Genomic DNA, 24,341 nt, shown 5'->3' with positions numbered 1-24,341 from the left:
TCATCGACTGTATTCTAGCTGCGGACTGCAGTCAGATTATCTCCTATCAGTCCCATTTTTCATCACCATCATCACTGGTTAATCTTTCTAAACAAAAGCATAATCAGTTTATGCAACCTCCGAACTTGTACGTATCCGGGGAATAATCAGATTGGGTCAACAAATTCCAAAAAACACTCGAAACTCTAAAAAACAAATTGTTAAACAATAACAGCATATAAAGAGGGGAATTTATCACTCTCCTTCTTTGACTCCACCTCTTCTCAATTCTTTCCTTTCTAATTCTTTATCCCTCTCTTATGTTATCAGCTCTCCTCTTTTCATTTCATAGTGTGATATAAATTTGTTTGCCATTATCAGGTGTGACTCGCACAAGCATTGCTATGAGTCGAAATGTTCATGTTAATTGTTTTGTTTGTTCATTTATTTAAAAATAAAAGGTTGATTGATTGATACAATCTTAGCATAGCAAAGAGGTGGGCTTGAAAGGAGAAAAGAAACTTTTAGGCCAAGGTGCTTAGGATAAACTTACAAAAAAGAGCTTAAGGAGGCCCTAGGCGGTCTATGATTTTTATTAAAAGTTTTCGTCAATCGATTGACGTGTTTTTTAATCAGCATTCAATCGACTCTTCCATCAACCCTTCAATCTTCACCAAAGCTAATCTAACACACTGCTTTTGATCAAAAAAGTAGAGTCATTCAAAATTTCTATCAATCACCATCAACGCTTGACTCAAACGTCAAACAGGTTCATCCACGGTCAATCATGCTTGAGTCAATTGATTGACGGAAGCTTTTAACCAAAATGATTGACCGTCTAGGGCCTCCTTTACACATTAGTATTATTAATGCAATACTAACTCCAGTCATTACAAAACGAAAGCCTAAGGTTGAAAAACCCACAAAATCAGGTCTTACCTTGACTGTTGTGCTCTTTAAGGGTCGATCGGGGTCAGGTATATACTCCAAAGTAATGCCATAGAACTGGCCCTTATTAATATAGGTGATACGGTCATCCTCTCGTCTTTGACTTGTGGAAATTGGAGATTCAAGGTAATAACGAAAACCATAATTGGAATACCTGAAACAGAAAACAAAATGACCGTCTTTAATATACAAGGAATAGCTTTAGGACTTAAGTAAAGGATACATTAGTACTCCTGAGGGTATAAGGGGATGAACGTTGTTTATGTAAAACTGTCTTTGTTCTCTAATCTACAAGGAGGTAGTATTTTTACAATGCAAATCTAAAACCATTTGTTTGTAAAACAAGATCTACAAGGTCTGATGAACAGCAGAAGATTCGATCAAGATTCATAACCAACCCCAATCTAAACGTTGGGGATTTATATATATATATATATATATATATATATATATATATATATATATATATATATATATATATATATATATATATATATATATATATATATATATATATATATATTAAAATAAGTAAGAACAAATTTTGTTTGCTAATACTTCCAATGGGGTTGTCATTCCACATGGCGACAGTAGGTCAAACAATAATCTCTCTTGGTCACTCATAGGGGGAAGTTGCGTTCTGTAGGTAGTCATGGCAAGCAGCAATTTTTAGAGTGCATTTCATACGCTGAGCTAAACCAGGTAAAAGCTTCAACAACTACTCGAATCGAAGATAGTGAATCATAGCGTAACTCAAACCGTATCGTAAAGAATCGGTAAAGGTCGTATCTGATGTTTTCACATTTGAGGTAAATGCCGAAACCTATTGTTCTCGAAGGGATGATCAACAGGGTAATGTAGATTAAGAGGATCGAAGTGTGACTGAAGCTACATTTATCTGCAGTCCCTCTTTGAATGCACTTCGGCAACTGGTATTTTGTAATTATTTTAAAATTTTGTCAGATACATCTTTAGGCGGAGTAGCGATGATATACTTGTAAAGCACTGACATAGACCCCCCACGTCAAACAGTCTTGCAGCACTTAAGGGGGAATGTAAAACATTTAACAAACATTATTGCTCTGATTGCTCGGTGTCTAATTCGCTGGAGATAAGTAATACGAGTTATTGGAACATCAGCAACAAGAAGATAAGCATATTCCATAGCACACGAAATGAAAATGTGAATAATGGAAGGATTCATTTGTCGAGGTTTCTCCATCGGGGAATAACTCTTTCAGTGGCAAGACAGTCTTACTTCGAACGCTGCTCATCCCCATAGATCAATGAGAAATACCCCTTAAATCGTTCCTAAAACATACCTCCAAGTGTTCAAAGTTTTGTATAAATCTGTTCCTGGGCCTGTAATTTTGCATTAGTTTTCAAGCTAGTCATATTTTGACTTGCTGAACTGGCTGATCTTGTCAATATTACACAGGTAGAGCAACGCGTGTCGCTACATCACGCGTTATAGGGACTGCTTGATATTCTTTTGGAAGTCACAGCTTAGCCTTGGAAGTTCTCTAAGGCATACCAGGAGAAATTCTAGCAGAAACAGCTCATCTTTGCAAGGCCCATCGACAGTGGCAGTCCAGAAGACACCATGACATTTATTTTGTCTAAATTTCAGGCTTACATGACTTTCACTTGAACTAAAAATCCTCCATCACCTGGGGTTCAGTTCTTTTTCTTTTATCTTGTTTGGTTTTCAAAATATTTTCAGTTTGTTTTCCAAAACACCATATACCCTCTTTTGGGCCAATAAATGGCCCTTAATTACCGTAAAAATAGCATACAAACTAGCGCATTTTTTATTTATTCTGTTCTCCTGTAGCATTATATATCACATAGCATACCACCTTTTCAATCACCGCAGTTGCCTTCCGCCAGCTATTTACGTTCTGACAGTATTGTCGAACTGTTCCACAGAATGGTTTTCGGTGCAACAAGCTGGCGAATTTGGAGACTTCCCTGTATTTCATAAAAGTTGTCAATGAATCTGCCAGCTATTTACGTTCCGACAGTCTTGTCAAACTGTTCCACAGAATGGTTTTCGGTGCAACAAGCTGGCGAATTTGGAGACTTCCCTGTATTTCATAAAAGTTGTCAATGAATCTAATATGCCATTCAAGAAATGAACCAGGTCTCTTTACTGAATCTTGAATTTGACTAAAGACACAGAATCCTTTACTCATTTTTCATTCGAGGCGTAGTAAATTTAAAAATAGCTTTCTCAAGATTTGATGTAGTAACTTTGTTAACGATATATGAATCATAAAAGACTATACTTTCTTTTCTTCACTTCAATTTTGTGAAGCGAACAAGGGTCTTTAAATATTTATGACCATATTGTCTATTGAGCTGACCCGTAAGAACATTAATTGGCCGACTACGATGTTCCTTAACCAAATGTACATACAGTACCAACAATATTTCCATTTCACCCAAGTAGTACAAATTTTTACAAGAAGAAGACAAACAAAAAGAACTTTTCAGAGCCTCAGTGGTCAGTGGCAAGTGGTCCCTCACTTGCCCGAGGGAGATAGAGACGGGGTAGTTGATCACCAGATAAACCAAACATTCATAAAGATCAAAGATCGAATCACTTGAAGACGACTTGGGCCCTGGCTGTGGTGCTGTGAGTTCCAGACAAGAAACTTACACAGCAAAAAGTAATAAATCTCCGACCAGAATATCTGTCCTCTTAGTGGACAGGTCCCCCCGATTCGAATGAAAGAACAAAGGTCGAAGGACTTGCAGGAATGAGAAATCCGTACTTAAGAGTGACAATGCGTGAGCCATAGTGTTGGCAAGATAGCTTGAAGAATGAGAGTACGGAGAAAGGATCAGCTTTGACAAAGGTCAGTCAACGCCAAACCTGTATTGCGCCGCAGCATAGGGCCAGTTGTCAGCAAAGACCGCAATATTCGGGGATGCTTGGGAGACCCAAAAGCATATCTGATCTTGTTGATGATTGTTAGAATATATAATATAAGCCCTTTCTTTTGGAGTACGACCAAGCCCGAGGTAAGGGGATGGGATAAAATACCCTTTTTGGTGTTTTTATTTTCCTAAGGTAATAAGTAAAAGGTTTGATATACCAAAATGTAAATTGTCAGGTTTGTTTAGTTTTCCCACGGGAGGTCCCCCTCTGCTCCACCCCTGTGTGCAGTGCAGGTATGTATTTCAGCTACACCAGTTCGGTTCCTAGGGGGCTACAAACAGTAAAATTTCAGGACAGTAGAAAATCAACAGTTAATTATGTTGACTAGAGGAAGGTTCTTATTCAGTAAAAAAAAAAAAAAATATAAAGAAAATACCAAAAAGTCTCAATTCAACCAAGTTTAGCCACTAAAACTGTAAAAATTATGTTTTATATACTTTTCACAATGAACAAATACAAACTTGGCCCTGTTTTTGAACCTGACTACCCACCACAACTTTAATACTACAAATAAAGAAAAAACCCAAATAAATAGACGGGACACTTTTTTTTTAGTCAATAAGACCACCAGGCACGTTATAATACAATGTGAACCAACTACTGGGATGACGCTCAAATACAGCGCGAAAATGGAAGAAAAGGAAGAAATAAGGGGATGAAATTATACCTGAAACTATAGAAATACTACAGCTGTTGTTAGCTATACAGAATTATTGCTTAATAGGGTATTCCTGAAAAGAAAAAATAAGGAACAATGTTGCCCCTTTGCGCTGCCTTGTAAAGGTAAAAAAAAAAGGGTAAAGAATACGACATTGGACTTTAAAGTCCCTAGCGGCGTTGCTGATCTCCGTTTCTTGGCCCTTCAGCCAGATATATTCTACCTGGTATATGTCTACCGACAGGTATTTAAGGATTTTTCTCCTTCTGGGGGGGGGGGGGTGATAACCACCAAAAAAAGGAGAGTTAATTTGCAAAGAAAGCGCTACCAAGAAGTATCACCGCCCCCTTAGGTATGCACCTGTCTCTTAATTTTCCTTCTGCCATTGAAGATTTATCAAAAATTTTTAGTTTAGTTGCAAAAAAATCCCAAGGTTTGAAAAGATATTGAATGAATAATAATATATTTCCTTATTACACTTTTTGAGGGTAATGTCTGATATAATGTTTTCGCAAGATTCTAAGCTAAGGACTGAAATTTCGGTATCTCGGGGAGCCCCAAGGGTTGGCAATCCTGCTTTTAACTATAAAGACATGATAATTTAAATGACAACAATTAGTATAGCTATTAAAATCACAAAAGATTATAAATAAATAAATAACATATTTCATAAATAAGAAATCGGCGAATCGTTTTAATTTCATTTTTTTTAAATTTAAGTTTGGTTTTAAAACCCCTTCAATGCCCTATTTCATAGATACACAACCAGGAACGTAATTACGCCAAAATCCTGGGGGGCGAGGGGGCAAAGTTGAAGCCAGTTTTCTTAAGTCAAGTGAAAATGACCAGAGAAAAAATTAAAAATGAGCCATATAGCACCATAAACACAAAGGTGTACTAAAGAAAACTGATCTGTTTCTGTGGATGCTTGAATTACGTAAGCCTATCTTAGTTCTGACAAGATTTTTGGAGACGCTACATTTCAGCTGGTGGGGGCAGTTGGCCCCCATTCCTTAGAAAATTACGCCTCTGTACACAACAATTAGTAGATATAATAAAATCACAAAAGGTTATAAATAAATAAATGACATATTTCATAGAATCTAAAAATCGGCCATTCTTTTTTTTTTCTTCTTTTGCTTAATACCAGTTTGGTACTGTCTCTTAGTTTGGCTTTTGATCTCTCACATGTTTTTGTTATCTGAACAACACACCCCTAACAAAAGTGCATTCGAAGAACTCAACTCCCAAATAGTTAATTCCTGTGTATTTTGGTTGTCCAGGAATTTAGAAATATTTTCTCCAACCGGATGTCCGAGCAACACGAGAGCAGGGTTGCCACATGGTAAAAAAGAATCACCATATTTTAGTGATTATTTGGCTGATTTAGTGGTTTTCTTCAATAATCTAATAATTTATGTGCTGATTTAGTGATTTTTTTGTCAATATAGAAAATACAATAGAAATGGTGATGAATCAACTCCTAACAAAAGTGCATTCGAGGAACTCAACTCCCAAATAGTTAATTCCTGTGTATTTTGGTTGTCCAGGAATTTCGAAATATTTTCTCCAACCGGATGCCCGAGCAACACGAGAGCAGGGTTGCCACATGGTAAAAAAGAATCACCATATTTTAGTGATTATTTGGCTGATTTAGTGGTTTTCTTCAATAATCTAATAATTTATGTGCTGATTTAGTGATTTTTTTGGCAATATAGAAAATACAATAGAAATGGTGATGAATCAACTCCTAACAAAAGTGCATTCGAGGAACTCAACTCCCAAATAGTTAATTCCTGTGTATTTTGGTTTTCCAGGAATTTCGAAATATTTCCTCCAGCCGGATGCCCGAGCAACACAAGAGCAGGGTTGCCACCTGGTGGAAAAGAATCACCATATTTTAGTGATTTTTTGGTTTATTTAGTGGCTTTCTTCAATAATCTAGTAATTTATGTGCTGATATAGTGATTTTTTTTTGCAATATAAAAAATCAATAGAAATGGTGATAAATCAACTCCTAACTAGTTAATTCCCGAGCATTTTGTTTTTCCACGAAATTGGAAATATTTTCTCCGACTGGATGCCTGAGCAAAACAAAAGCAGGGTTATCACCAGGTGAAAAAATCGCTAAATTTTAGTGACTTTTTGCTTGATTTAGTAATTTTCTTCAATAGTCTAGTGATTTATGTGCTGATTTAGTGACTTTTGTTTTTTGGCAATATAAAAAATCAATAGAAATAGTGATAAATCCCTGGGGGGTGGCAACCCAGTACAAGAGTCACACTTGTGGATAAAAAAAAACGCACGACTGCAGTGCCTGCAAAATGTACTTTGATCGTAATTTGGTGAGTTTCACTATTTTCAGCTTTCAAGTCTATTTTTTGTAAATGACCAATCAGGGTAAAAATGGAAGGCATAATTTTTTGAAAATAAAAAGAGTGAAGTTTGCAACATCAGATGCCTATAGCCACAGCGAATCAGACACAAAATATGGGCTCGTTTAGAGCCTTGTTTTTCAGAAAAAAAATCATGTCGAATGAAGTCACGCTCATATTCATTTCAAGAGCAAAAATTACATCATTCTCCCCCAGAAGGGGTCGTATCGTTTTTAGAATCTATAACGCATGCAAAATTATCCAAGATAACAAATTACACTGAACAGCAGAAGAAAAAAGGATTTGAAAAGGTGATTTGCAAAGGAGCTTACATTTTTGATGTGCTGAATCCCTATTAGAAGACAAATGGTTGGGAACAGATTATTGTTGACATAAAGCTTTTCAAATCAAATTTTGTACCATTTCTATTATCTACTTTGTAGCACAAGTAAAATCAAAGAACATACTGTTCATAAATTTTTCGGTACAAGTGTATTAAACGTACTCTTATATACTGTATATGGAATGTCAAACTGGAGATGCTACAGATACCGGGACATATATCCGCCAGACTGGTTATTTCAAGAGACCGCTATTAAGAATTGGAATGCAAAGAGTAGTTATCATTGCGTTTACGATATTTAAACTGCTGTTTTGGGGGGTTTAGGGGGGTAGGTACCTAGGTTATGCTACGTACTTAATATATGGTATGCTTTACCCCCACCCCCCTAATGTGCAAATACATAACCCAGATCTGTTTCTAAACTATTATATATTCATCCTAATTTATTTTAATTTCATTAGCATTAACCAAACTTGACTTTTTAGAAGAGTACGTTTAATACCACAGTACAAATTTTTCTTTTATATGGACTAAAGTTAAGGCTGTGTCCAGGGGGTGTACCATGTTTACCCCCCTCCCCTTAAATTTTTATATGACCCTTAAAAAGCAGCAAAAATGCAGTTAAACTATTCTTATGTGTTCCGTAAAGATTATTTTGTACCCCCCCCCACCCCACCCCGACAAAAAAAAATCCTGGATATGCATTTGACTATACTATGGCATACATATTATGTAACAACAGATTAGAGAATTGAGGATTTCTGAACTTCATGGGCTTCTAAATAACTCAACCATAGCCAAGGTATCCATCAATTCATGGTAGTACCGCCTCTTGCATTTTAATGACCCCTATACAAAAATGGGCAAAATCCATAAAATGAATAAGGCTCCCCCTAGGCATGTTGCCTATTCGTTTGGTTTCTCTTCAGCCCAAACGCTTTACGACAATAGTTATAACAAATAATCTGCTTTGTAGGTAATAATTTTGAAATAACAGTGATAATTGCCGTAACATCAATTATCATTAATTATATTCCTAATATGATATTCTATAGTCAGAAAAGTTAGTGCTTTTTTTCTTCTTAGAAATCTAATTTTTTTAATTATATCTCAAGTTTGCATGTCAAAAAACTTTCCAGACCTTATGAAGTATTGCGTATTTTAACCTATTTTGAAATCTATCTAAAGTTGATAAATGAAGAAGTGCGTAGCACAAAAACGGATATACCGTGGAGGGGGGGGGGGATAAACACGCCGAAACAACATAACGAACTAAAGTAGATATAAAACAGGTTAATATCGTTAAATAGAATACAAATAAATCCTATACTTTTAATTGTGATTTGCGGCTTGAGGGGTTTAAACAATTTACCCCTTCCCACTAACTCCCAACAAATCAGCGGCTGTGTACGACCTTAGCGCCAAATATCTTTGAAGTGATATTCTGTTTGTATCCCTTTTATAACTTGTGTCTACTCTTTATGTATGCTTTTCAGGCAAGGCCGTATCCCGGGGGGGGGGTTACCTGGTTTGACCCCCTCAAAATTTTTGACCGAGTCGAAAATAAGTCGAAAATTAGTAAAACCTAGGTAAAAATCAGTAAAATTAGTCGAAAACTGAGTAAAAAATTAGCAACCCCCCCCCCCGAAAAAAAATCCTGGATCTGCCCTTGTTTTGCAGGCACGAGCGCATAAGATGGGGGTGCGGCATTTTGGGTTTTTCTTTTTTCTTTTTATTTCCATTTCTAGACGACAGAGTTTAATATCCCTGCTTAACCAGCCTGGAAAATTAGAGGTAATAACAAGTAAACCTTATTTAACCTAAGGGGGTGCCCACATTTCGCTACTTGGTGCACACATCCGAATGCCATACGTGGCACACAGTTCGACACGCTTGGTTTGTGCCACCCAGTGAATGTGATTTTTGACAGCGGGTGCCTTCTCAGTTAGGCCTTTTTCTCCCTTTATTGCATACACGAGAAAGGAGTGCATATCCCCTTAAAACTAAAACTGATAAGACATCTATAAACAACTACCAACTAATTTTAATATTCATTTACATTTGATAAACATTGTAAATACAAAAAAAGAAAATCTTCTTCATCACTAAATGTCGACTGAACAAATCGCGTCAATCACAATCAACTGATCCCATCACAAATAAAAGAAATCAATAGAAAAAAGAGACGAGAACGAACAATCCTTGAATAGGATTTTTTACCTGACTGTATCTTATTTGTGCCTGATGGATTTGAAATCTAAATCCGGATTTTAGACTCTATTAAAAATTGTCTATTGATGTCTTGAAAAGAATAAATAAGATTACAATTAAGGCATCTTAAAGAAGCTTACAAGACGGTTATTTCTCATCATTGGAGCTTTGACATGTAAACACCAATCTTTCGATTTAATCTACCTAATCCCTGTCAAACCCACCCATTGGCATAATGAGGGCTTTTTCTCAAACAGAAAGACTTTCTGAAAATATTAATTATGGCTGAAAACAATTTTTAAAAAACAATTTCTATACATTCCTGAAAAAAGGCTTATGCCAGCTCTGCCTCTCACTAGACTATCAACTGTATTGGCTTTTTCTCCAATTAGGTATGGATTGTTGGTGGATAGTCCCATCCATCTTGGGACAGAACTAAGGTAGATAGTCATAGAACTTAAGATAAGTTCTCAAAAAAATATTGCAGAAAATTGCACAAATTATAAAGAAAACAGCTAATTAAGGCACTTGTTCTTAAAATTTGTCCAGTAACGTCCTGTATTTTTCATAATATGAAAAATTGTACAGCAGCTTCTGCAGTGGCACCGATTCACAAAAATACAGGGGGGCAAGGACTGTAGGGGGGACGGCCAGTTAGCCATGATACAATAGAAAATAGCTATAAAATACAAAAAAGAAGGTATTTTTGACAGTTTAGGTGGAGGGCAATTGGCCCCCCCCCTAAGTAGCACACCCGAGCGTCTGTAATCTCTCCAAGACCAAAAGAAAGACCTGGATCCTTTCCTTCCCTTTAATTTCGTAAACAAGATTCTGACATCAGAAAAAAAAAATTAAATCTTTTTTGAAGAAAGGGTGCCACGTCCTTCACTCCCTTCTCTTTACACACCCCTCTCTTCCGACTAGCTTTTTCTGTCTTGTTATCTCTCCCTCTCTTTGACTAAATATCGATGTTAAACACGGTTGGACTGGGCAGGTGTGCGGAATTTCATTTTCGAAGGAGGCGGGGATACAGCTTTTAAACACATTAGTGTGCACCAATGGCACCAATTGGGAGAGGTAAAAAACCTTTTTAAAAACACCCTTTTTAGTATATCTATTGAAAAGCACATTTTTTTGGTATTTTCTTCGCAAAACTGCCCCTCCTAGATTTTGACAAATAAATCCCCCCCCCCCCCTCATTTTCGAAAATTGGGCCCTTTGTGCATATAATACGGAAATATAAAGAACCATAGGATGAATCGGAAAAATCACAATATTTCTGCCCCTCCCCCTGTATGAACACCTAGGTTAAACTAAAAGAAATCAAACAGCACAATTTATAAAATATACTTAGTAATAACATATGAAAATAAACTTGTACATGGCCAAATAATAAAAATTATTTTTATTTTACAAATAATAAAAAAAAATAGAGGCAACTATAAAAATACATTTGGAAACACCGTTGGAAGGCTCTGAACGTCTACTGTGGTAGTGAGATTGGAAAAAAAAAAAAAAGACAACTACATATAATTTTCTGATTTTAGAATTGAGTTCATTATCCGTAGGTTGTGAGCAATAACGGAACATGTTTGATTTGTTATTATAAGTGACGCTTAACTTTTTTTCCATAATAGTTTAAGATAATTATGATAATATTCTTCCAAGGTCGAGCCTCTTACGAAGAAAATGAAACCACTCTCATAAATTACTTTTATGAATTAACAAATACAGCATTAAACAAATAATAATAATTAAGCTTTGAGCATGAGAATCTTTCATTGACTTCTTTTTTAAATTTTAATGACTTCCCAGGTAGCCAATACTTATTTTTTATATATTTTTAGGTAATATGTTGTAAAATAATTGAATGTTTAGCCAGGAGTCTCCCTGATAAACAAAAACAAAAAAGCAAAAATACGTGAACTATGTGTAAATCTTATAAATTATTAAATAAAAAAAACAAAAAGTTTTTTTGACTGAAAGTAAGGAGCGACATTGAAAATTCCAATAACCAGAAACTAGTTAGTATCGGGCCGAGGCGGCCCCCTCCTCCCCACCGCGCTCGCTCTGATAATGTTTGTCATTGTTAAAAAAAATATCGCTGTGAGACATTAAAACCTTAGCGTAAAGACCGATGCGTTGAGAAGGGGACAGCCCCTTTTAGAATAAATAGCTCTTATGAAAGTACTAAATAATCTCTGGCTTAAAGAGCGAGGTATTGACTAGGGGATGAACCCAATAATATACGTAATGTTTTCTGTCGTTTTAAGTTTTGATGTTGCTCCTTACTTTCATTTAAAAAACTTGTTTTTTATATATATTATTTCTGATCTTTATTTAAAAAATGCTGGGAAATCCGGCGCCCCCTTCATAGCAATGTCTCGTCTCCCATGAAAACTTCCTTCATGGTAAGATCCTCCCACATAACCCCCGATCCACTCCCCCCCCACTACCAGAAAAAATCCCCGCTGAAAACGTATGTATACTTCCCAATAACCAATACTATATGTAAACATTGGGTAAAGTTCATAACTTTCAGCCCTCCCCCCGGGGACTTCGGGGGATTAAGTCATCTTTAAAGACATATTTATTATATTTTCAACCATGCTGAACAAAATGGCTATCTCAAAATTTTGATCGGGTGACTTTGAGGAAAAAATGAGCGTGGGAGGGGGCCTAGTTGCCCTCCATTTTTTTTGGTCACTTAAAAAGGCGACTAGAACTTTTAATTTCCGTTCGAATGAGCCCTCCCACGATATTCTAGGACCCCTGGGTCAATACGATCACCCCTGAAAAAAAAATAAAAAAATAAATAAATAAATAAACACGCATCCGTGATCTTTCTTCTGTAAAAAAATGCAAAATTCCACATTTTTGTAGATAGGAGCTTGAAGTATCCGCAGGAGGGTTTTCTAACACGCTGAATATGATGATGCGATTATGCATTAAGGTTCTATACCTTGTAGGGGGTCTTTCCATCTATTTTTGAAAACCAGCCAAATTTTCCCAGGCGCGTAACTTTTGATAGGTAGGACTAAAATTGATGAAATTTATATATTTGAAATCAGCATTAAAATTTGATTCTTTTGATGTATCTATTGGTATCAAAATTCCGTTTTCTACAGTTTCGGTTACCATTGAGCCGGGTCGCTCCTTACTTACAGTTCGTTACCACGAACTGTTTGATAGGAACGTCACAAAAATAAATCTTGAGAATTCGGGTGAGGAGCGTGTTTCTGAAGCCCCTCCCTCTACTCAGGGGTGCCAAATCACAAAAACATAGGGGGCAAGGATTTTTCTTCATTTTAAAAAGAAGATACAAAAACAGATATTTTTTAAAAATATAGGGAGGAGGGCAATATTTTCAGTTTTTATAATGAAAATGCAAGAAAAGGGGTATTTTTAAAAATCTATGGGGTAATTGCCCTCCTATCTCCATTTGCTATCTTCCCTCTCCCTTGCGTACATGTCTGAGTCTTCTTCTTTCTTAAAAACAAAAATTTCTTCAATGATGGATTCATTTTGAGATATCAGTTCTTACTTATTTTCTTACGAACATAATCAAGAATTGATCATATGCTTTGATACTAAGATCATAACTAAATCTACGAAATGTAACGATGGCCGTATCCAGTGGGAGGGGGGGGATTACCCGGTTTGAACCCTCCCGCCAGAATTTTTGTCTGATGCGTAAAAAAGTAACACAAACGCATATAAACAATTTGTTATGTGTTTTGTAAGTTTTTTGCTGTGCCCCCCCCCCCCGAACAAGAATCCTGGATACCCACTTGAATAGAACTAATCAAATTGGCAGCTGAGCAGCTTAATTCACCAGAATAATTAACAAATTATAAATAAAATAATAAATTAATAACAATAAAATAATAACATAAATACATAAAACATAAAAAATAATAACATAAAAAAATAAAATAATAACAATAACAAATTAAATAGCTACTAAGAACAACTACAACAGAGGTCAGCACTACACCTAAAAATGAATGCTTGTTAGATCAATTAAACTACGATTATAACGTTTTTAATTCTGTATTTTAAAAAAGAGGAATCCTGAAGTCATGGAATAAAGCGGTTCCATTATTCCATCTGTGCCCCCCCCCCCTCCCCCCACAAAAAAATCCTCGATATGCCCTTGAATAGAACTAATCGAATTGGCGGCTGAACAGCTTAATTCTCCAGACTAATTAACAAGCTCTTAGGATTCCACTCAAGGAATAGACTGGTAACAATAACAAATTAAATAACAACTAAGCAACTACAACAGAGGTCCAAACGTCCAAACTACGCATAAAAATTGATGCTCGTTAGATCAATTGAACTACGATAATAACGTTTTTGATTTTGTATAAAAAACAAAATGGAAACAAAAAAGAGGAACCCTGAAGTGATGGAACAAAGCGGATGAATTTGACACATCTCAAAAGTGAAAGTGATCAATTGGGTATACATGTAGCATCTTCTTCTAGCAACAACGTATCAATTAAATAGATAAATTCCCTGAGGGGACAGAAAGATCTGTGAACAAATCACAAAGTTATTTGCTCCTAGAAAGTTCTTACAAGATTTATCACAGAGGAAGTCATTAGACTCTATTCCATAAATTAATAATTTATAATCTTCAAAAACCTAGAAGCAATTTCATTCATTTTTTCTGTTGCTACCTCTTATTATACAGCAACAGCTGGAGTTTTGGGGATTAAAGGGAGACCTTGAACTTTAATTTGCAATATCTAGATATTTGAACTACGCATGATCTTTAAGTTCGCAATTGCATTTTTTTATTTAGTTTGCACTATTTGCTACAAAATTTGCTTTACAAGATTTATTTCAGAGGAAGCCACTAGAGGCAAATTGTGCTCTTTGTGACTAGATTGTGACGCACTTGTGAATGGTGCTCTTAGAATCTTGGTGACTGGTGACTATGGAATCTTTAAAGAGCTAGAAGGAATTTCATATGTTTTTTATTTGTTACTACCTTGCACTAACTTTTTCTTACTATCGACAGAAAGCTATGGACTGATTAAGAAAAGTTATGCAGAGTTATGTATTGAGTGATGCATTTAGGTTATGCTCGCAGATGTCAAGTACTTTGATGCTGTCGTTGGTTGAGGCTCATTTAATGAGGCCCTAGATGGTCAATTATTTTGATCAAAATTTTCTGTCAATAGATTGACGTGTGCTTTAATCAACCTTCAATCTACCCTTCAATGCTAATCTATCACACTGCTTTTGGTCAAAATGATTGAGTCATTCAAACTTCCTATCAATCCTCGTCAACGCTTGACTCAAGCGTCAAACAGATTCCTAGACGGCCAATCATGATTGAGTCACTTGATTGACGGAAGCTTTTGACCAAAATGATTGACCGTCTAGGGCCTCCTTTAGGCATGAGAGGAGAAATCTTGCACTCTCGTTTGCATTATATAAATGTCTGTCCTTTGGTTAGCACAAGGCACGATCTTTAGTTTGCAACTACATTTTTATTTAGTTTGCACTATTTGGCTCAAGAAAGCCCTTACAAGATTTATCACAAAGGAGTCACTGACTTAGATAATTTCGGAGACCACACTGCCTTTCCATGACGATAAATAAAAGTTCAAATAGGGATAAAATCCTTTTAATAGACAGTGATGTAATAGAAATTCACAAAAATACCAGATATTTCGGTCACATATACAGTGACCGTCATCAGTAGTAAAACTGTTCTGTTTTACTACTGATGACGGTCACTGTATATGTGACCGAAATATCTGGTATTTTTGTGAATTTCTATTACATCACTGTCTATTAAAAGGATTTTATCCCTATTTGAACTTTTATTTATCGTCACTGACTATTTCATAAATTAATAATTTATAATTTATATTTATAATAATTCCATTTATTTTCTATTTTGTTACTACCTTGCACTTTATACCAACAGAAAGTTAAGAGATAAGTAAGTAAGTGTAAGTGTGACAGCACTAGACCCTTAAGGTCCCAACCGGCGGTGCTGATCTCCGTTTCGTGGCCCTTCAGCCAGGAAATGCAATGGGGGGATGGGGGCCAGCCATCCTGTGCTTTCGCACACCCTTCCTGCTTACCTTCCCCAGATTTCTCCAGGTACGCATTTTAAAGCTGGGTTTTAAAGACTCTGGCTAAGCTTACAGAGTCACACCACTCACCCACGTCCAAACCCAAGTAACCGGCCACGCCAGGGATCGAACCCGTGCCCTTTGGACTAAGAATTCTGAACCCAGTGCACCTCCACTTAGCCAGAACGGCTTAGAGGTACTTAAGGGTGAAGTTATGCAGAGTTATGTAGTAAGTGAGTTTGAATGGTTATGGTTGAATGGTGAGTTTGAATGGTAATGATTTCGTTATGGTGGCCATGTACTTCAATTCTGTCATTGGTTTTATGGTCCAGGTTTTATTTTGGCGTTTTGGAGATGAGAGGTGAAAACTTGCTCTTTAATTTTGCATTACAAGATCTATCACAAAGTAAATCACTAGACTATTCCATAAATTACTACTTTACATTCTTGAAGAGCTAGAATTTGGCTTTGAAGAAGCAATCTTTATTTTGTTACTACCTTGCATTTAATATCAATTTAAAGTTAGAGTGGATTTATATCCATTTTTTATATTGAGATTGGATGGTTATTTGGTTGGGGTACATTTTAATGTTCGGGACAACAGGACGGAATAAGTATTGTGATTTGGAAAAAAAAATGTAATGTGCTACTTTCAGTTTATTTTCTGTGATGGAATCCCTACAAGCTTAAGCTTGGGAGAAATAGGAAAAGTGATGATATTTTAATTTCACTTTTTATCACTATTTTTATTTCATTTTTTAATAAAAAAAATCAAATTTTTCTAAACCGAAGGAGATAGATATTTCCAAGAGGAACCTTGGACGGTATCCCCTACCCCAAACAGTTCCAACTTTTAACCTATAATGCTTCGAAAATGTAACGACCCCTCACAGATTATCCAGTCAGAATGACTTAACATTTATTTTAATTAACATTAATTAAATATTTTAAAATTTTCGGACTCGAAACAGGTACTTTTACACATAGGATACTAAGCACTCCTCCCCAAACAAAATTACGTCACCAGAAGACCTTTTTTTTCTCAGTTACAACAAGATGATAAATCAGTAATTTAACCAAATACTACAGAATTTTGGTCAAACCCCGCGGATAACAGAACCGCCTTACCATATTTACTACAAAACATCTTTTAAGAATCACCTTTTTAACATCTATTTAAGTCAGTCTAATTTAAGACTCAAATTGGGATAACTACAAATTATTATGAAAAATACTGGGATCCCGGAATTGGAACCTACAATTTTAAGAGTCCCAGTCTAAAATACCAAAATACGAGGAGTAAAAGTAAAAAAATACAGAATTCTAGCCACGAGTGGAAATTTTTAAAGTTCTACGAGTCCCAAGTCGACAATGCTATAATTCTAGTAGTCCGAGAAAAACCGCAACAATTCTAAGAGTCCGAGTCAAATATACTAGAATTCCAGTGATCCGAATCAAAAATATTAAATTCAAGAACGTCAAGTAAGGATACTAAAATTCTCTGAGTTTAAGTCAAGAATATTACATTTCTCAAAATCGGAGTAAAAATACTAAAATTACAGCAGTTTGAGTTGGAGTCTTGCGCTAATGATTAGGAAATCCCGCTTCTGCTGGGAAATTCAGTCGTATTCAATATAAACATATGTTAATGCACATTAGTCTATGATAATATAGCACATTATATTATAATTCATATAATATAATACTATAATATTATAATATTGGCATAATTTTATAATTTATTTCCACTGACACAAGGTTCTCCCTATTATCCGAAAAATAACATCTTTTCGTTTTTAAGATATCAATTACGACCTTTCAAGCGCCACTGAAAAAAGAGAAAACACATATGATGAGATGGAAATACATTTATATTATAAATACTCAAATTAACCTTTCATTATATGGAAATATTCGTGTTTAGTGAATACCCTACCAGCTATAAAATTATAAAAAGGCAGCAATTTCCGAAACAAAAAAAAAGCGTTCTAGCAAAAATGTCTTCGGCGACTCAAAACATCCTTTGAGTCACTCACCGGTTGCGCTTACTTGAAAGGTTTTCGAAATAGCGCAGCCTTCACGTAGACTTTATAAAAGTAACCTCAAATTACCAAGGACAGTGACAATGAAACATGACTGTTTAAATTGGTTAGGTGGAAACTTACACACCATACATATCTTAAAAGATAGGAAAAATTCGGAAGTCCAGTTTTCAAGGAAAAAGTCCACCATGTGTAATTTTCGGTGGCAGCGGGCGCCACATTAGAGAAATACCGGGCGTACAAATTAGCAAAAATTAAGCTAAAAACAACAGCTTAAGAAGTTGAATTAAGGCAATAAATAGCTTAAGAAGGCACAGCTTTCTTTTGAAGGCGCATTCGTCTTTGAGAGCAAACAGACAAGTAATGTATGAACTTGCACGAATGAAAAGGGTTGTTAACTTTGATTTATTAACTTTCATTAATTTAATTCAATTGATTAATTTAATTAACTGGTTCTACATATTTATTTTATTCAGTGGGAACACTGACGAAAATATTGTACTGCCCTAAAAACTTAATAGTCTTCAAACAATTCAAATCAAAGTTTAGCGGTTTTCTGGTATGAATAGGGTCTAGGGGAGAAAACGTGTTTTTATTTTGACATCCTCGATACTTTAAACAGCATGTCAAAACAAGGATTCTGGAAGCCACCCGAGTCCATTCCATTTCCGACGCTGAATAAATTGAAAAATAGGAGTAAAATATCATTAGAATACGTTTTTTTTTTTTTTTTAGGGAAAATTTTGTACTTTTTATATAGGCCAACAAATGGGAATAATTGTAAAATGCTTGGGAGGGGGGATTTCATATACGAGGGAGGGATCCAAAAAAAATATTTTGAAATCGAATGGGGAGGGGGTAGCAGGCACTAAGGCAATGCATATGGATTTCTATTTTCAGATTTCTAACAAACCAATAGAATTATTGGCTCTGTATTTATGTAATTAATGAGAGCTCGTCTTGTTCCTTCATCTATTGATGCATGCACAGTCACTATATAGTTAGGTTACTTGGCAATAATTACGTTATAAATAGGTTACTATATAGTTACTTGATAGATCAGGAAAAAGACTGAGCAAAACAGGCATAAGTCATCTAACCAATGCTGGAATTTCATCTTTAACTAAAAGTATGAGTGCAAAAAACAGCGCTGTTTCTAGGGATAGTGGCACCCGTGGAAAAATTAGCCCCCCCTCCCCCAAAAAATAAAAAATGTGTGTGAACTAGCGAATTGCAATCGCAATCGCCGTTCAAATGATCTTCACCACGGTACACCCCCCCCCCCCTCCCCCTTAAAAACGAACCTGCATAAAACCGTGCAAAAAAATCAGGCAAATAAGAAGAAACAAAAGGAAATTATGGGAAAAACATGACATGAAATCCAATGAAATGAAAGAAAACGGAAAAAATTAAATTATTTTGCTTAAGAAAACCTCAAATTCTAGCCATGTCTAGAGTGAAAAAAATAAACTCGTAAAATTCCAAACAAGTAATTTTCTGGTCCGTTCTGAGGTTACATTACACAATTACATTTTTAGGCTTAAGGACACCAAGATATTTTGTTGTCTTGTGACAACCCTGTTTCCATTGTCTGTGAGCAAGGAGAAAACACAATATGGAAACTTGAAATTGAGATGAGAGCGATTGGGCTATGCAAAAAATAATAATAAACAAAATCTTGAAATTCTAACATATAAAATTTGATTATTTCGAAATCTAAACAGCCGACCTCTTTTAAAGAAAAAGTTAAAAGAATATATTATTTACCCCTGATGACAGCTATTTCTTATTCTATAATTTTTGCTTGTATTATATATTTTGAATTTGCCGCGCCGGGATAGCCTCCCATGTCCCTGTCTTGCTCTAAGTTTTCATGTCTTATTTCTTTTTTCTCCTTTCCTTTCTTCTTTGTTTTTGTTTATTTGTCTTTTGGTGGACACAGTTTATATAATTATCCAGTAAGCTTATCGCAGATCATTTCTGGTCTTCGTTCTCGGTCCGAAAAAGCTCCTCCCACTTCTTTCTTCACTTATGGATCAGTGTGTTTGCGTCTATCAATGAGAAATGGTTACAAAGTGTATTATTCGTAATAGCGGGTTTCCACTTGTTTCCGATTGTTTCGCGTCTGACTTGTCTACCCATGAAAAGATATGATGCCGCTTATGTTTCTATCTGCAAAAACGTTCTCCGGAGCACTCGCACCCCGGTCCGGGTTTTTATAATGGGTGAGATAGGGAATGATCATACTTGATAATTATATAAACTGTGTTTGGTGGATAACAAAATTTATTTTGATATTGGGTTAGTCTTCGTTCGTAAATCAACAGCTCAACAGCCAACAGCCAACAGCTGTTGGCTCTATTTGAAAATTTTTGTTTGTCTATATTTTGTGTTAAATAAAAAAAAATCCTGAATGTAACAAACCAAACTTCAAAACTACTTACACTTTTGGGATTTGGAATTTGTCTGGTTCATTCCTGGCACATTCCCAGGATTTTGATCGATTTACGGAATGAACAGAGCCACCGGGGGTCAGTGGAGTAAGTGGGGTCGAGGGCTGCGTCCTATCGTCATCGGAAGCCACGGATGGCGCACTATCACGTAAAGCATCAGCTAACAGACCGTTGGCATTGAACGGATCTGTGTAGTCAAAATTTGCCTGAAAAAGGGTTATATGAAATAATGATGATTCAAAAACACATAGCAAATAAAAACAAAGTAATTACAAATATAAATTAGAACATTAGTTTGAAAAAACCAACCGTGGTAGGAATACCGTTTCACAAAAATTTTCCATCCAAATAAAAGGATTGTCACCCTTCCCTGGATCCTGCATGGAACTAGAGAAATCAAAGGAAAATGAAAATAAGAATGTAACTTACAGTCTACTATGATTTCTTGTGTTCAAATAATGTCAAATATCTTTAGTTTCGATCATGGGTGACCATACGGGGGGGAAGGGCAGAGGGGGATCCGCCTCCCCCCTTGGCTGAATGATGCTGCCTTATATTTTATAATTATGTTTTGAGATTTCTATTATATAGCACTGGAAGTGCCGATTAAACCAGTTAAGCCCCCCTCCCCTAAAATTCAGCTTATGGGTGCCAATGGTCTCGATAGCTCTTTCTTAGTATCATTGGTAAATTGCAAACCATATTTACTCCGTTTTTTTTTTTTTTTTTTGCCTGAAAAACCCAAAAGTTAATAATATCAATAAAATAGATACTACTTAAACTGAAGCTAAACAATCTCAAAATGGCGTCAATGATAACGAAAGACCTAAGGCAACTTCTAGCCAACCATATTTGTTTGAAGGTTGTATTGCAAAAAAAAAGTTAATTCGGCTTAACAACACACATGGTCAGTGTAAACTTCAATTCATCAAACCTTCCGCAATTCGCAACTTTGAATTCCACAAGTTTGCAAATTAGGAAGTAATGTAGCCATGATGATCTTACTATCTTGTTACAAAGGAAAAAACTTAGAACCGATGTATAGAGAATGTATTATCAAACACTTGCCCTTTTGTCGTTAGAGGGAGATTCAGGTACTCTAAGTAGCTTGTCAGAGGTTTTGGCAGGGCTATTCCGATGGCAATGAGATTTCATTTCTGCTAGATTTTTATTGGCCATTTGCCAATAACATTTTAATTTTAATTTCCTAGAGTCATCTAACAATCGTGCACTTAAGCATGAATTTTACAAAAAAAAATCTTAGCTTATCAAAAAGATTATTTAAGCTTAAAATTATAATATTAAGATATTATTCTGATTTTAAGATATTAAAATTATTAAGATTTGAGATATTAATAATTATAATATTAAAATTTAAACTTATTTAAGTGCTCCTTGATTTATATTCATATTAGTTAATATTTTTTGAAATCTTTAAAATAGTCAACTAGTATTTAAGAGCAGGAAAGTTTGACAAAAAAAGGAGTTATTTTCTTGACAAATAATAATAGAAATTATACTATAAAACCTGGGAAAGTGGGAGTCAAACCATTTCTAAAAAGCCACGCAGCTCTGCCGCTGAGCTACGACCTTGAAACGAAAACAGGTTGCGTTGCCATCAAGACTGTATCCGGGGGGGGGGGGAGGGACGGGGTTTGAGCCCCTTCCGTAAACGTTCTTACGACTCGTAAAAAGGTAATAAAATGAGCATAACGAATTTTTGATACGTTTTTAAAGTTTTTTTTGTACCCCCCCCCCCCGAAAAAATCCTGGATACGATCCTGATTGCAACAACCCTTAATGTAACGCTAAATATCTGTCGGTACTTGTGCATTAGGCTATAACTAAACCAGCGCTATACACGAAAGAAGTCAAGTTTTGTTAATGCTAATGAAATAAAATAGGATGAATATATAATAGTTTAGAAACAAACTTGGGCTATATACTTGCGCATTAGGGGGGTGGGGGTAAATGATAGTACACATTAAATACGTAACCTAACCTAGGTACCTTTTCCTCTCCCCTTCTAAACCCCAAAAAAACAATCGTTTAAATATTGTAAACTCAATGAGAAACCACGCTTTGCAATCAATTTATCTCTTGCAAATAGCTGTTTGACGGGTTTCGTGTCTGGTTTCCTTGTACAGTCTATAGCACTGGTTAAGTTATAATGCACCAGTACCGAAATGTCTTTTATATCATACTTTTTAACTAATTTTTCTCAACTCACCCACTTGTTCAATTACTTCCAAATTTTATCAGTATGCACTTTTGATGACAGTGAAATAATACAACATAAAATTTCCTCCTTTTGTATGCTCACCCCTTGCATAAATAAAAGGACATGAACGGGCGATTGGACACATCAAAAAGTATAAAACAAACACTATTATTCAAAATTTGACAGCGCAGCGGTAAAAAACTTACACATGGCTGTGGTAACTTGGGTTTGAATCTTAGTTAAGATAAACTTTTTAATTTTTTGACTATTCAAAAATAATACACAACAATTTTTTAAGCTCTTCTTCAAAATGGACTAAAACGTAGAAATCATTATTTTTCGAAAGTGTATGAATAGTGAGGGAGGGGGGACAAAACGAATTGGGCTTTACATAAGTTGATGTTCCTAATTTGTTTTACTCAAGTCATCAACTTTTTTCACTCACGCATTTATAATTTAAATGAGCTTGATATCTGTGTTACGGAAAGCCCAATCCATTTTGCGCTTCTGGTTTTCACTTCTATTCATAGATTTTCGAGAGAAATAAAAAACTGATTTCAACTTTTTAGTCTATTTTGAAAACGAGCTTTATAAAAATATATATATTTATTTTCTCTTCCTGAAAAAAATACTCAAATTATTTTCAATTATCTGTGCGTTTGAATACCTTTTTTTGTCTTATTATTTTATATAATTAACTGACGTTGAAGTCTTTTAAAACACTTAATGAAAATGTAAGTGCAGGAAAAACTAGGTGGGCAAGCAGGTTTCCTGGATAAATACTGAAAATTTGTTAAAACGAACTTGCGAAGTTAGGAGGCGAACCCAAGACCTGATTACTAGCAATGTACGCAGTTCTAGTACAGGCTATGACGATCCACTAACAAGTTTTATACGTCCGCAATTATTACGCAATTATTATGTTCGCAAGCATTGAGCTATTCGTAGCCAAGACGCTTTACGTAATGCTGAAAATGTGTCAGAAAAATTCACTCTTCTTTTTTGAAAACAATCGTTCGGGTCGCTAGTACTTTTATTCCAAATAACATGTGCATATTCTTCATACTCCATCAGTGAGGTCTGATTTCAACCCTCTAACAACTCGCAACAGGATTTGGAACACACTCCCTGTGTCTGCACGAAGCTGCCGCTCGTTTGGTATGTTAAAAAATTATGTTAGGGATTTTCTAGCTAGTAATTAATTTTTTTTTATGTTGATCATTGTATCTTATGATTTTTTTTAGTCTCTTATGATTTCTCTCGTGTTGAGTCTCTTAAAGGTGTGAATGTATGATGTTGAAAATGTTTTTGTTTTTAAGTATTTGTTTCATTTTTGTTTCTCCCCTGTTTTTTTCCTGGCCATAGATCCTTACGGGGGAGTTTATATTGAAGTGTATTTTGTTGAGTTTATTGATTGAATAAAATTGATTGATTGATTGATTGCATATAATTGTATCGTTTTCTTTAAATGGGTCATATCTTTGCATAATATTTCTAGACTGTCTTTGCTGGAAGTTTCCTTGACATCAAGCACCTTTACCACTTAAAGCAAAACAATATCCTAAAATGCGTATTTCAAAAAGGGGAAAAAGCTCACAGACAACCAAAATTTGGCAGGAACACTACAAGAAAATATCATGTTTAATTGTAGAGCATTTTAATATTCAGACGCACAAAAACTGAAAAATCTGTACTTGCACGCATAATTTATTCACAACTTTCATGATTTTTGCACAAGTCTGCTCAAATTAAAAGACCCGCCCAAACCCGTGGCAAAAATACTAGATCCACAATCTATACCATTTATAATTATGTGAAGTCAAAATACAGACTGCGTAAAAATTGCATTTTCTCTTGATATTTTGTTTAAATTGCAAGGGGTCACTAACTTTCTCCCACTGGTATACACCTCAGAGCCCAATGTATGTCCCATAGTTCCGCCACGTTAGGACAGTCCCCACAACGCTAGGCGCAGTTACGCCACAATTGGCATATTTATACCTCGTGCCATCTGTTGTACGTAATTTCTGGAAGTTCAAGAGATAGCGCACTTCCGAAATTATGTACAT

The 24,341-nt window shown here is 35.4% G+C and overlaps 1 protein-coding gene across 4 annotated transcripts in view; it reads right to left on the bottom strand.

Moving 5' to 3' along the window:
* The window catches only part of LOC148945835 (protein grainyhead-like), a 317,009-nt gene that overhangs the window by 52,519 nt on the left and 240,149 nt on the right, over positions 1–24,341 (bottom strand). For all 4 annotated transcript variants that reach the window (XM_089098118.1, XM_089098121.1, XM_089098120.1 and 1 more), the window contains 2 exons: positions 20,043–20,257; positions 919–1,081 (listed from right to left, as the gene is read on the bottom strand). In XM_089098118.1, the coding sequence (XP_088954244.1) occupies positions 919–1,081; positions 20,043–20,257 (378 nt within the window). The remainder of the gene's footprint in view (positions 1–918; positions 1,082–20,042; positions 20,258–24,341) is intronic.

The sequence above is a fragment of the Artemia sp. Qi Xiang Cuo genome, chromosome 12 (assembly GCF_049724085.1).
Source record: "Artemia sp. Qi Xiang Cuo chromosome 12, ASM4972408v1, whole genome shotgun sequence".
NCBI lineage: Eukaryota > Metazoa > Arthropoda > Branchiopoda > Anostraca > Artemiidae > Artemia > Artemia sp. Qi Xiang Cuo.
The sequence above is the reverse complement of the archived record's forward strand: the minus strand, read 5'-3'. Positions and strand labels throughout refer to the sequence as shown.